A 13,659-nucleotide genomic window follows, 5' to 3' on the forward strand; every position below is an offset into this window, starting at 1 on the left:
ACATCTATTGACCTGGGGTGTGAATACTTATGTAAATTACATATTTCTGTATTTCTTTTTCAATACATTTGCAAACATTTCTAAAAACATGTTTTCACTTTGTCATTATGGGGTATTGTGTGTAGATGGGTGAGATTCTTTTTTTTCCCAATCCATTTTGAATTCAGGCTGTAACACAACAAAATATGGAATAAGTCAAGGGGTATGAATACTTTCTGAAGGCACTGTAATTTAGCTAGTCATGTTGGCAGTAGAGCAAGCTTTGAAATGATGCCCACCTGAACCAGATTGTGATTTATAATGGACTGTTTATGGATTGTGTAAACAACAACAGCAATTGTGTGAGTGCGGGGATGCAGGGTTGTGTTCAAAACAATTACAAGTGTGCTTGCTCTAGTTCCTCAACGGCACATCTAGGAGAGCTAAAAAATCACCTTATAGTTGAAGACTCTTCTTTGAGTTGTAAGTGCATTGAAATTACTTAGGAACTATGTACACTTTGGAGAGGTGTGTGTGTGTGGTCACTTAGAGACACCAGTTAGTCCTCTCATTCAAACCCTTTTATTTTTTTTGTCTTATGTAGACCTACATCAAATTTTCCAGGAATATTCGTATCATGTTACTGAATGTATCCAGAGTATTTTCAGATTTTGTTATCAACAAATGCAGCGAAAAGTACAGTAAATGTAAAAATCACATAAAATCATCAGTGTAATGTTTGGATTCAGTCTTGTGTCAGGTTAACTGTTGTGTTTTTAACTTTGGTCTAATAATTTTCCCATAACCTCCAAAATGTTCCCTTTTAATTCCTACCATGCTTATGCATATGCTTTTCATATTTCTTCTGTAAGAAACATTTCGATTTAGCCCTATCCATACAGGCCAATTCCCACGAGTGTTAAGGGTTAAGATCCCGGACTGCATCTTTAAGAAAACTGACTGAGAATTCAGTATAATGGGGGGGTAGGGGGACACGACACAGTTTTAGTTGAAGAACATATGTCACTACGTGAAATCCCTATCTGAATTCGGAATAAATGTTGGCACGTAAAACTGCTTTACAGTGAGCTCCAAAAGTATTGGGACAGTGACACATCTTTTGTTGTTTTGGCTCTATACTCTAGCACTTTGGATTTGAAATGATACAATGAGTAAAAGTTTGAGGCATAAATATTATACTCCCCAAAAAATGCTAACCTCCCCTGTTATTGTAATGGTGAGAGGTTAGCATGTCTTGGGGTATGCTATTTGTACAGGGTGCCTGCTATTGTAGCTACAACCATGTTGCTATTTCAACGTGCTCTGACACACTTTGTGTTTCTGTGGTTGCATGGGTGTCTGTGTGGGTGAGTGTCAGTGTGTGAATTTGTTTGCCTGAACAAAACATGTTTCTTTTTGTGTGTGTGTGTGTAGGAGGGGGTGTATGTTTTGCTGTTGTCGGATTGTGCAAGCGTTTTATTCGCTTCTACTCTTATCTGCTACACTATCACTCCAAGGAAGGAAGAGTAGAGCGTCAATTTCAAGGAAGTTTCTAAGCCAACCCACAGATATTTGTTGTATTTACCTCTTCTCTTAAGTACTTCCACTTTCATTGCAAAGACAACTTCCTTAAAGTGGAACTGACAGTGTGTTAACTACTTTACAGATATGAAACAATCATATCAGTACAAAAATATCAAACTTTATAAGGGGTTTTAAAACTAGATTATACTTGACTGAAAATTCCATCACGTACAGTAAGGCATTGTTGGCAGAATAGATGGATGCAGTTCAATGCATGGTTAATATAATTCACCAATACATTTCTTGGTAGTCCAAAATATATTGTTATCAGGTTGTAAATCACAGCTTGTCTGGTACATTGTTTGCTGCCTCCACCCATTCGGGATGCACTGTTTCAGTTTCAATGACTCAATATTTTGGACAAAAACGGACGAATGTAACTAAGGCTGGGAATATCAATATAATCAAACTAGCAAGGTCAATGATCACAAGTCAGTCAGCGTGCTAATAGGCTAGCGTATCTATTTATGTAGCAAGCTAAAAACACGAAGCCTAACGTAAGCTAGCTAGCTAGCTGCTGGAAGGATGTAATGTAATTGGGTGAGTGGGTGACCGACTTTTACCCCTTATCTTGTTTTTCATTGGTTACACAGCCAGAGATGCAGGTGTCATTTGGTTAGCTAGCAAGAAATGCAATTTCAGAATGTGGGGAGGACATGTCCTCAGTGAAAGTTGCGCCCCTGCTCATTTGTGTCTGGAAGTTAGACAGAGCTTGGGTGCTTACTGCAGTTTTGAGGTCAGAACGCTCTCAGATCAACCCTACTCCTAGGCCAGAGCATCCACTGAACGCGCAGAGAGCGAAACACACTGAATTTACAAAACTGTTTGTAATTTACTGTTTGTAAATTTACAATCTGAAAACTCTTTGAATTTATGAACGACACGGAGCTCACTCTGACATACTGGAGGCAATTTACGAACGCACACTTAGTTGTCGATCAAATGGGCGGGCATGCAAGTTCCCATTCAGTTGTCAAAATGTGGTTTGGGACAAGCATGCATTGGCAGGCAAGCTGCAGAAGGACGAGCAGGCTACTATTCCCCATTGTTTATCAGTGCGATTTTGACGGCCAACTAGCTTAAAAAGTTTGAGAGCGTTTAACTAATATTCCCTCATTAGATTTCAGCTCATATAGCTCTGGCTAGCATGTAGTTGTTCATCTTGTTGTTGATGTGGGGACTGTAAAGTTCCCAAATGTAAGATGACTCCCATGGTATTTACAGTTACACTAAGTTGACTCTTCCTTTAAACAGCTTGGAAAATTCCAGAAAATTATGTCATGGCTTTAGAAGCTTCTGATAGGCTAATTAACATCATTTGAGTCAATTGGAGGTGTACCTGTGGATGTATTTCAAGGCCTACCTTCAAACTCAGTGCCTCTTTGCTTGACATCATGGGAAAATCAAAATAAATCAACCAAGACCTCAGAATTTTTTGTTGTTGACCTCTACAAGTCTGGTTTATCCTTGGGAGCAATTTCCAAATGCCTGAAGGTACCACGTTCATCTGTACAAACAATAGTATGCAAGTATAAACACCATGGACCCACGCAGCCGTCATACCGCTCAGGAAGGAGACGCGTTCTGTCTCCTACAGATGAACGTACTTTGGTGCGAAAAGTGCAAATCAATCCCAGAACAACAGCAAAGGACCTTGTGAAGATGCTGGAGGAAACGGGTACAAAGTATCTATATCCACAGTACAGCAAGTCCTATATTGACATAACCTGAAAGGCCGCTCAGCAAGGAAGAAGCCACTGCTCCAAAACCGCCATAAAAAAGCCAGACTACGGTTTGCAACTGCACATGGGGACAAAGATCGTACTTTTTGGAGAAATGTCCTCTGGTCTGATGAAACAAAAATAGAACTGTTTGGCCACAATGACCATCGTTATGTTTGGAGGAAAAAGGGGGAGGCTTGCAAGCCGAAGAACACCATCCTAACTGTGAAGCACAGGGGTGGCAGCATCATGTTGTGGGGGTGCTTTGCTGCAGGAGGGACTGGTGCACTTCACAAAATAGATGGCATCATGAGGATGGACAATTATGTGGATATATTGAAGCTACATCTCAAGACATCAGTCAGGAAGTTAAAGCTTGGTCGCAAAGGAGCCTTCCAAACGGACAATGACCCCAAGCATACTTCCAAAGTTGTGGCAAAATGGTTTAAGGACAAAATTTGTGGGAAGAACTGAAAAAGCGTGTGCGAGCAAGGAGGCCTACAAACCTGACTCAGTTACACCAACTCTGTCAGGAGGAATGGGCCAAAATTCACCCAACTTATTGTGGGAAGCTTGTGGAAGGCTACGCAAAACGTTTGACCCAAGTTAAACAATTTAAAAGGCAAAGCTACCAAATACTAATTGAGTGTATGCAAACTTCTGACCCACTGGGAATGTGATGAAAGAAATAAAAGCTGAAATAAATAATTCTCTCTACTATTATTCTGACATTTCACATTCTCAAAAATAAAGTGGTGATTCTAACTGGCCTAAAACAGGACATTTTTACTAGGACTAAATGTCAGGAATTGTGAAAAACTGAGTTTAAATGTATTTGGCTAAGGTGTATGTAAACTTCCAACTTCACCTGTACGTATTTGTGAGTCGTTTCAGGAAACAAGGTGTATGTCGCGCGTCACTACTTCACAGGAGCGTATTTTGGCAGAAATGCCTTCTGGAGCATGTGACCTTTCATGTGCCTTAATAACAAACGTGTATGCCATCTGTAAATACAAATAAAATTGTTAAATTATGAGCCTAGTTGGTTTAGCCACGGAAAACTAAGCAACCTCCCTGCTAGCCATGATTGGCTGAGATAATGAGTTGGCTGGACATGCCGACAGATGAGTTCGGATTGGACTGCCATGTAGCACACTCCTGTCTATAATATGAGCTGGTCAGTATGTGTAGGTAATCCTTTATAACGCAGCTTTTTTGAAAGATATCACATAGTAGAACTGCATAAGTGTTGCTCTCCACTTTCTGGAGGATCGAGTTATGAAATCAGTGGAATTAGAGTATGATAGCTAAGGAGATTAGCTAAGGAAATTCTGCCGTTTGATTGCAAATATGCAGACGGAGTAGAAAAGAGAATACACAGAAGGCTGTTGTATAAAACACCTGTCTCCGTATTACATTTTCAATCTAAGGGCAACCATGGCATCCGTGACACAGAGGGAGAAGCGTCCATCCATGTAAGAGAGTCTAGCTAGCTACATTTTCAGATATTACACATTTCTAATTTTGTCAGAAAGTCATTTATTTCAAGTTAAAGTGTACTGATGCTAACGTTGCGTGTGATCTGTGTAGTAATATTATTCGTATCTCAGAGCCATTTGCATTGCTAGTTATAGCCTAATGTTAGCTAGCTAATTTTGATCCTGGTTGGTTGGTTGGTTAGCTACCTGCAGATTCATGCAGGGTAGTAATGTTATAAATTGGGATTATGGTTAATTGTTTATCTAGCTAGCTGTCTAAACAAAAGACTCCACTATGCAAGTAACTATTTCACTGCGACAACTGTCGATAGACAGTAAATTCGCTCTGGCTATCTATTCCGATTTCAGAGCACTCTCGTCTGAGTGTGCCAGAGCGCAGAATAAATGATGAATTTACGAACGCTCAACACCCATTGAATATGGCCGGTGTCAGTAAACTTAGGGAAAAAAACGTAATGAAATTGTTGCCATTCAGCACAGTTGCAGTCACCAACGATCTGGATAACATAAAAACAGCCTGCTAGGGCGAGTAAAATGGTCAGTGAGCTGTTCTCTCATTTGTGACTGGAAGTAGTTAGCAAGCTAGCCAACGTTAGCCAGTTAGCTTGGGTGCTTGACTGCTGCTGTTAGTTCAGAATGCTCGGATTAAACCTACTTTTAGGCCAGAGCGTCCGGTGTGCGCTCTGAACGCTCCGAGAGTGAAACGCTCTGAATTTACTGAAGTCCAATCTTTCTAGTAGGCTTTCCAGTAGCTACCAAAACATTCAAGGGCCATTTTCTCAAAAGTAATGTTACAAGTTCATCAACTTTCAAAGCAGAATTACTTTCCCATTGTTCCTCAGCTGTAGTGTATGATATACCAGTTTCTAGCTTTGAGTCTCTACTTTTATCCGATGTAAAAAAAAAACATATCAAATTTTGCGACATAAGACTGAATCGAGTCAGTTGGTCACATTTGCAGAAATCCATTCAGGTGTATTTTGTGGCATATGGCGAATGCGTGCTAATGATGTAAAGTCGTGCTGAACTTGCTTACTGCCTGTAAACACACTGTCCAGTTGAAAGTGAATGATGGCAGGCTTATTGGCATATTTGCATAAAGACCTACTGTAGCTCTGATTGGCTATGGCGTAGACTCAGGTCCTGGGCCAGGCAGATGTTTTTATTTACTGCAGTTTCTATTAATAGTCCAAATGCACGGCCGGGTTCGCACTCTATATTGCTGTATTATTTTCACAAATGCCTTACTTTACGTCATTCTCAAACATTCTATGAATTGATGAAAACGTGAAAATGACCATGTCTAAGTGCTCGCTTGTCAGAAAATGTTTTTAAAAAGTGTCATTCTTCCTAGGGGTATATATGAACAGATTTTAGTCAAATGTAATGTTGCTAAAAGGCTGTCAGTTCCACTTTAAATGGCTATTACTACTGTGTTTCACATTACATTTAGAGCTGTGGAAACTTTAAATGGAGGTGTATGTTACGTTCACCAGCAAGAAAACCAAAAATGTCGCTCAAACAGAAGGGGGAACTAACAAAGAGTCACTGATCAACAACTAAAACGAAAACAGGTGGGATTTTAGGAGGGATTCTGAAAGACACTCATGGGGGCAAGGTGTATAACTGAAAGTTGACTAGCGAGAACAACTGGAACCTAAAAGACACCCACCATGAGTGCCCACTAAATTTGCCCAAGAAGAGGCAAACAATTAGACAAACCCACATCAGCCCCCCGAGTGGCACAGTGCTACCTGTGCCACTAGAGATTCTGTGTTCGAGTCCAGCCTCTGTCGCAGCCGGCCGCGACCGGGAGACCCATGGGGCGGCGCACAATTGGCCCAGCGTCGTCCGGGTTAGGGGAGGGTTTGGCCAGCAGGGATGTCCTTGTTCCATCGCGCACTAGCGACTCCTGTGGCGTGCCGGGAGCAGTGCACGCTGTCACGGTCGTCAGGTGTACGGTGATTCCTCTGACACATTGGTGCGGCTGGCTTCCGGGTTAAGCAGGCATTGTGTCAAGAAGCAGTGCAGCTTGGTTGGGTTGTGTTTTGGAGGACGCACGGCTCTCGACCTTCGCCTCTCCCAAGTCCGTACGGGAGTTGCAGCGATGAGACAAGACTGTAACTACCAATTGGATACCACGAAATTGGGGAGAAAAAAACACACTCAACAAGCAAACCAAAAAGGTGGAGCAAAATTAAATCAGGGAAATCAGACAAAGGAATGTTTTTCTAGAAATCAAATAGGGAGCGCCAACTGTGGAGTGTTGACCCTCCACATCTCTCAAGACAACTGGAGCACTGGGCCAACCACTCTGAAATAGCACCTGGGCCAGCACAGGTGAAACACCTTCCCAATAACAAGATGGCAACCAGCACAGGTGTAACACATACTGACCAACGAGGTGACACCAATCGGTGCCCCTATGTGCTAATGAGCTATACACACTAAAGTCCAACCTCAAAACATAAATGGAAAAACCAAAGCATGTAACAATGTATATCTGCTTAGAAACATTACCCAAATGTTTGTTCACTTATCTTTTCATCCTTCTGACCCCATTGCCAGTTTATTTGAAAATGTACCTACTAAGCAGTTTGCATGTGTCATATGGCTATTATAAGGACATACAGAAAAAAGTCATGTCTGTGTTCTGTGTAGTTTTTTTTGTTTCGATCAAGTCAAGGATATCTCTTATGTTCCCCTTTTCTGCGAAATGCCATAATGGTTTCACTTCTAGACATGAACACACAGTTAGCAACACCACCTCTTTGAATCCCCATGCCATTGGTTACTATGGACTTGTTTTCCATTGCTTTCAGGAAGTGGAGCGTGTATGTAGTTGTGTATAATAGTACAGTACACTGAGGCCTGGGCCCAATTTCCCCTTTTCACCGTGGCTCTTGTCACAGTCCTGGGTGTATTCATTAGTGCACACCGTAGAAATAACCTTTTGCAATGGAAAATGTTTTGCTACAAAAACAAGGCTACTACCTCCCCGTTTTGCCCTGTTTGCTTCCTAGTGAATACGCCCTGGTTTAAAAGAGGCAAGGTGCGAGAAGAGGCCACATGTGTGCTGTGGGGAGCTCGGCCTCAGCGACTCCACTTCTGCTTTCTGGGCCACTTCTCCCTTCCGTCACCCAGAGGAGAAGTCCTCTCAGCAGGCCAGACAGCGGGCCTGCATCCCATATGGCACCCTATTCCCTGTATAATGCATACTTTTGACCAGGGTCCATAGGGCCATGGTCAAAAGTGGTGCACTGTGCCATTTGGAACACAAAACAGGAAGCGAGAAGTTATTTTGACTAGCCATGGCCACTCGCATCGGCTTATTTTAATTTAGCTTGTTTTTTTAACAAGTTCGCAGCTGAGCGATGCACTATATTGGTTTTCCCGCCTTAGCTTGAGAAGTGCTTTCCCCTGACCATTTACCATAAGTAATTTACAAGTCATTCTCATTAAACCTTGTGCCAGGAAGGGAGATTTGGACATTTATCATTCATTACAATCATTCAATACTTACAATACAATGAGATACAATACAATGACAACTCAATTAACCTTTATTTTATAACTCTAATATCAAGTGTTTAACAGTTTCTGAGGTTAATTGAAATCCTTGTAATGGCCAATTAGATATTGTGGCTTGTATTGTTTTATGTATACTGTATATTGAAATGCATTTCAAGCAATTTAATGTAACCATAGAGGCCTACAACACAAATGGCGTGTGAGACATAATGATATCAGTTATTATACGAACGAAGACCTGTTTGTTAACCACAGTGGAAACTCTTTCGCAAAGTGACTGTGCTTTTTGGTGGTGCAAGAATAAGTCAGTTGTTCATTGCACCATTGCCATTCTCAGTCATTCATTTCAAGACTGGAGGCTCCATTTAATCAATCTGGAAGTTTCCAGTTTATGGCAACACATCATTCCTCCCATGCAGCTAGGTATCCAGTTTGAATTGAATATCAAGTTGTATTTATTTTGATTTCACAACGTGTGTTATTGATTGAAAGAATCCAAACTTCAACTTAGTGACACTGTGGACCACATACTGATTTTGATTGAATGAAGCCCAAGATGTACTCACACATATTTGGTTTCTTCTAAACAGATGTAAACGAAAACAGGTTAGAAAGTTTGAATTTGTAAATAGTGTGCTAATGACTATCAACCTTGGTCGTGTTCAGTAGGGCACACCGTAGCAAAACGTTTCGCGACGAGAAAAACAATATTGTTCTTATTGGACTAGTTATGGTAGTACCTCCCGTTCCACTTTTTTTTCTCCTTTACTGAACATGACCATGGTGTTTCTCCCATAGAATTAGAATGGACCTTCCCATTCAAGTCATGATGCTATAATGGATGGACTGGGGCCATTTTGAGGGTCCCGATTGGAGCAAAGCTAGGTTGAAGATATCCAGGTTAGGACAATGTCCAACATCGTTCACATGCGGAAGCGTTCAAAAATAAACAGATTCATGGGACCAGCACTATTGCTAACTAGCATCGCTGGTGCCTTAGTTTTAGAATTATTCCGCATGAATGCAAAGAGTTATGGGATATTAGAATCCTCTTGTCTTAACTTTTGTTATCCTCAACCTAGGCGCAAAGCAGAAAGTAAAAGCATGGAAGTTCGGCTATCAATTTGTGCTTTATTAACAGTCACCTCATTCTATGGTTTCTCCCACCAGGACTGTCCACTAGCCTGGGTAAACACCATGGTGTTTGACTATAAGGATCAGCTGAAGACTGGGGAGTTCCTTCTCTCCACCTGGCCTTCAGTCCCTGGTACAGTAGAAGACCACACACACACACACACACACACACACACACACACACACACACTCTCTCTCTCTCTCTCTCTCTCTCTCTCTCTCTCTCTCTCTCTCTCTCTCTCTCTCTCTCTCTCTCTCTCTCTCTCTCTCTCTCTCTCTCTCTCTCTCTCTCTCTCTCTCTCTCTCTCTCTCTCTGATACAATTTTAATCATTGTACTATTTACCTACAGTTGTTTAAAATGTCATTAAATTGCTGCAAATAAATGGGTAGTAATAATAAATGTAAAAAGCAGCAAAAACATTTTTAAAATTTGAATTACAACAAATTTGGAACTTGTTTTTGTATATATCTGGCATGGAGTGACATTTAAATACTGCAAAAAAAAAAAATTTGAACAACTTTTTTTGCGTGTTAAAAAAATGTAGTTACTGCTATACTAAAAAAGGAGTGAGGCTGGTCTAAATCTGTTTGACTTTTGTTCACAGTACACAACTAAGACAACCTACAATAATAATACTAGATATGATCCCTCTGTTTTTGAGAATGGTTACATTTCTCCAGCCCCATCCCACAGTGGTGGGGAGGACGCTGTATTGTTTCTACTGCTGATTGCAGCTTTAACACATTGATTTAGCTAATAGCTGAATATGTTTATTTCGGTTTAATTTGGCCTCACAGATGATAAAGGCGACCTCTTGAATCCAATGGGCACAGTGGAGAAAAATCCCAACGTTGATAGTGCAGCAGGACTCCTCATTCGCTTCCCCAATATCCGACCTCACCCTCTCTACTACCCCCATTTCGACAAGGTACACCTTATATTGCACACACGTTGTACATTTGTACATTTGTAACCAACCTCGTACATTTGTAACCATTACACTTGTAACCATCTTGTACTGTACGTGTAAAAAAAAATATATATAGATTTTATGAAGTTAGACATTAGAAATTGTATTTTTAGAGCTATATTAAGATATCTACACATTTGTATGCTCCTATTTTCAGTTGAGGGACCTAGAAAAAAATGGAGGGAAGGTTATAGCCACCAAGGTGGAGGTAAGGGACTCTATTGTTTGTTTGAAATGTATTAGATTACATTAAAGTAATCCTTTGAAAACCACATTCAACTTTTAAAACGCATAAACCATTTATTATTTGTATTACCTTATTGTATGTTTGAACTTTGAATTCATTATCAATACCATTACGTATCAATTATGTTCCTCACAATTACCAGTGTTTTTTCCAATTACATTTACATCAAAGTATAGATTCATTGCTAAGAAATTACCATTCTAGTACCTACAGATCTACAGTATGTTCACTCAACCCCTTCCCTGTTGTCTTTGTATTGTGCTGCCCAGCATATGAAGCTAAAGGAAATAGTAGACAATAAGAACTACACAGAGTTCTTTGAGGATGAGAAAGAGCTTCTGTGGAAGCTACGCGGTGTGGTGCGGGAGCGCTACCCAGAGAGTCTGTCCAAACTTCTCCTCATCACAAAATGGAATAAGCACGAGGATGTAGCACAGGTAGGACACTTTCCTCTCGCAAAGACAACTGAGGTGTGAGTTAACGCAATGCAAGTGAAATTATCATCTGCATCTTGACTTAAAAGGTAACTTCCAAATAGACACCAACATAAAGTGTCTAAATAGGTCGTTGGGCCAACACGAGCCAGAACAGCATCACTGCACCTTGGCATAGATTATACAACTCTTGCAGGAATGCGACACCATTCTTCCACCATTTATTGATGGTGGTGGAAAATGTTGTCTCAGGTGCCGCTCGAGAATCTCCCATATGTGCTCAATTGATTTGAGAACTAGTGACTGAGACGGCCATGGCATATTGTTTACATTGTTTTCATGCTCATCAAACCATTCAGTGACCACTCGTGCCCTGTGGTTTGGGGCATTGTCATCCTATTGGGGCATAGCCATGGTAACCAAAATAAAGGCCTGCCCAGCATTCTTTTTACATGACCCTAAGCATGAAGGGATGTTAATTACTTCATTAACTCAAGAACCACACCCGTGTGGAAGAACCTGCTTTCAATATACTTTGTATCCCTCATCTACTAAACTGTTTCCATTATTTGGGCAGTTACAAGTATGTTGTAACTTTTCTTAAAACATTTCTGTGAGAGGAACTTTGGTTGAACCAGAGATTTAGTTACCTTGCGATACATATGCAGTGCATTAGTTCATTGTGCATCTGTTTTTGCAATTATTAAATATGTCATTCTTTTCCATTATCATGTTCAAATTGATTCATGCTTTCAGTATGCATTAGCAATGCTCATGTATGCTGAAAATGAATTTAAAGTTCCAGTAGGTTCAATGTCAAAAAACCTGACCTGTGCCATTGTGTCCAGATGGTGGCGTTTCTGCAGAAATGGCCGGACCTCCCTGCTCTCCATGCCCTGGAGCTGCTGGACTACAGTTTCCCTGACCCAATGGTCCGCTCCTTCACCATCAGATGCCTAAGGAAGCTGAGGTATTGTAACCTTAGGGGTAGTTTCCCAGACACAGATTAAAGATGCACTATGCAGAAATCACTCCGCCATTTCCTGGTTTAAAAAACATGTGAATAGATCGCCTAATTTCAGTTTATGTGACAAAACAAGCATAGTGTAGAGAATCTAAACCGCTGTGAAATATATTTTCCATAACCAAAAATATTGTATTTTCATCTGTTTGAAACTGGTCTACAAATCCAAAAGTAAAAGACACAAAAACTAAACGTAAGAAGTATAGAAATACCACACACAGAACAGATCTACCGCTTCTTACATTTGCTTTTAATGAGAATGACAGATCTATAACATACATTTTTATGTGAATTTGGTTGGGACCCCAAAAAGTTACATATTGCAGCTTTAAGCCTAGTCCTTGACTAAAAAGCATGTTCAATGGAAAATTCTCATTGAAAGTGCTTTTTATTCCAGGACTAAGCTCAATCCATGTCTGGGAGACCAGCCCTAGGTGACTAGAGAGCTATCCTTTGGCGTTCGCCATGGCCTCTTTTCTGCTTTCCATTTTGATAGGTACTCAAACTCCAGAAAAATAGTGACATGATTATGTAGGGATGTATAGGTTTTTTTCTCCTGAAATACAAACAAGTGGTACAAATCAAAAATCAAAACAAGTGGTACCACTTTAACAATGGTGAGAAATCAATGTTAAGAATTGGTTTTTAGAAGTGTCAACAAGTTCCAACCATACTGGATGCCCGTCAATGATTTGGTTGCTCAAAGACTATATACAGCTGGCAAAACATAATTGTTTTTACAACATTGTGAAAATGTTGCTGTAAATGACTCTGTTTAATCTCCCTCCCAACAGAGATGAGGAGCTGCTCCAGTACTTGCTGCAGTTGGTTCAGGTTCTGAAGTATGAGTCTTACCTGGACTGTGACCTTGCTACTTTCCTGCTAGAGAGAGCCCTCTCCAACAAGAGGATAGGTCACTTCCTCTTCTGGCATCTCAGGTGAGAGAGAGAGCGAGAGAGTGTGAGAGAGTGGGAGTGTAAGAGTGGGAGTGTAAGAGTGGGAGTGTAAGAGTGGGAGTGTAAGAGTGTCAGAGAGAGAGAGAGAGAGAGAGAGAGAGAGAGAGAGAGAGAGAGAGAGAGAGAGAGAGAGAGAGAGAGAGAGAGAGAGAGAGAGAGAGAGAGAGAGAGAGAGAGAGAGAGAGAGAGAGAGAGAGAGAGAGAGAGAGAGAGAGAGAGAGAGAGAGAGAGAGAGAGAGAGAGAGAGAGAGAGAGAGATCAATGTAAAATGGACAGTATGCAATGTAATCAGGCTACTCACAACTGCTGTCTATGAGTTAAATCCTGTGGGCTAATTGTTATGATCAGTGGTTTCAAGTTTGTATCTGTCAATTTTTGACGAGCTGATCATAGCGAAAAAGAAAACACTTCTGCATTTCCCACTGTGTAAACACATTGCAAATAGGCTCAGGAGAAAGCCTTCTGATAAAGTTGGGTAGCTGATATTCAGAGCTTAAATAGCCAAATTGATTAGTTACAGGAAGTGTCAACCCATTTTAATTTCATGTCACTAAGACACGTGATGCCCAACTTCCATG

General features: G+C 40.7%; 1 protein-coding gene across 4 annotated transcripts in view; it reads left to right on the top strand.

Moving 5' to 3' along the window:
- Window positions 1-13,659, top strand: part of pik3cd (phosphatidylinositol-4,5-bisphosphate 3-kinase, catalytic subunit delta) — a 51,812-nt gene that overhangs the window by 11,696 nt on the left and 26,457 nt on the right. For all 4 annotated transcript variants that reach the window (XM_071372119.1, XM_071372121.1, XM_071372118.1 and 1 more), the window contains exons 9-14: window positions 9,485-9,581; window positions 10,248-10,378; window positions 10,578-10,628; window positions 10,937-11,104; window positions 11,950-12,071; window positions 12,920-13,063. In XM_071372119.1, coding sequence (XP_071228220.1) covers window positions 9,485-9,581; window positions 10,248-10,378; window positions 10,578-10,628; window positions 10,937-11,104; window positions 11,950-12,071; window positions 12,920-13,063 — 713 coding nt within the window. The remainder of the gene's footprint in view (window positions 1-9,484; window positions 9,582-10,247; window positions 10,379-10,577; window positions 10,629-10,936; window positions 11,105-11,949; window positions 12,072-12,919; window positions 13,064-13,659) is intronic.

This window comes from Salvelinus alpinus, chromosome 28, assembly GCF_045679555.1.
Source record: "Salvelinus alpinus chromosome 28, SLU_Salpinus.1, whole genome shotgun sequence".
Classification (NCBI taxonomy): Eukaryota; Metazoa; Chordata; class Actinopteri; order Salmoniformes; family Salmonidae; genus Salvelinus; species Salvelinus alpinus.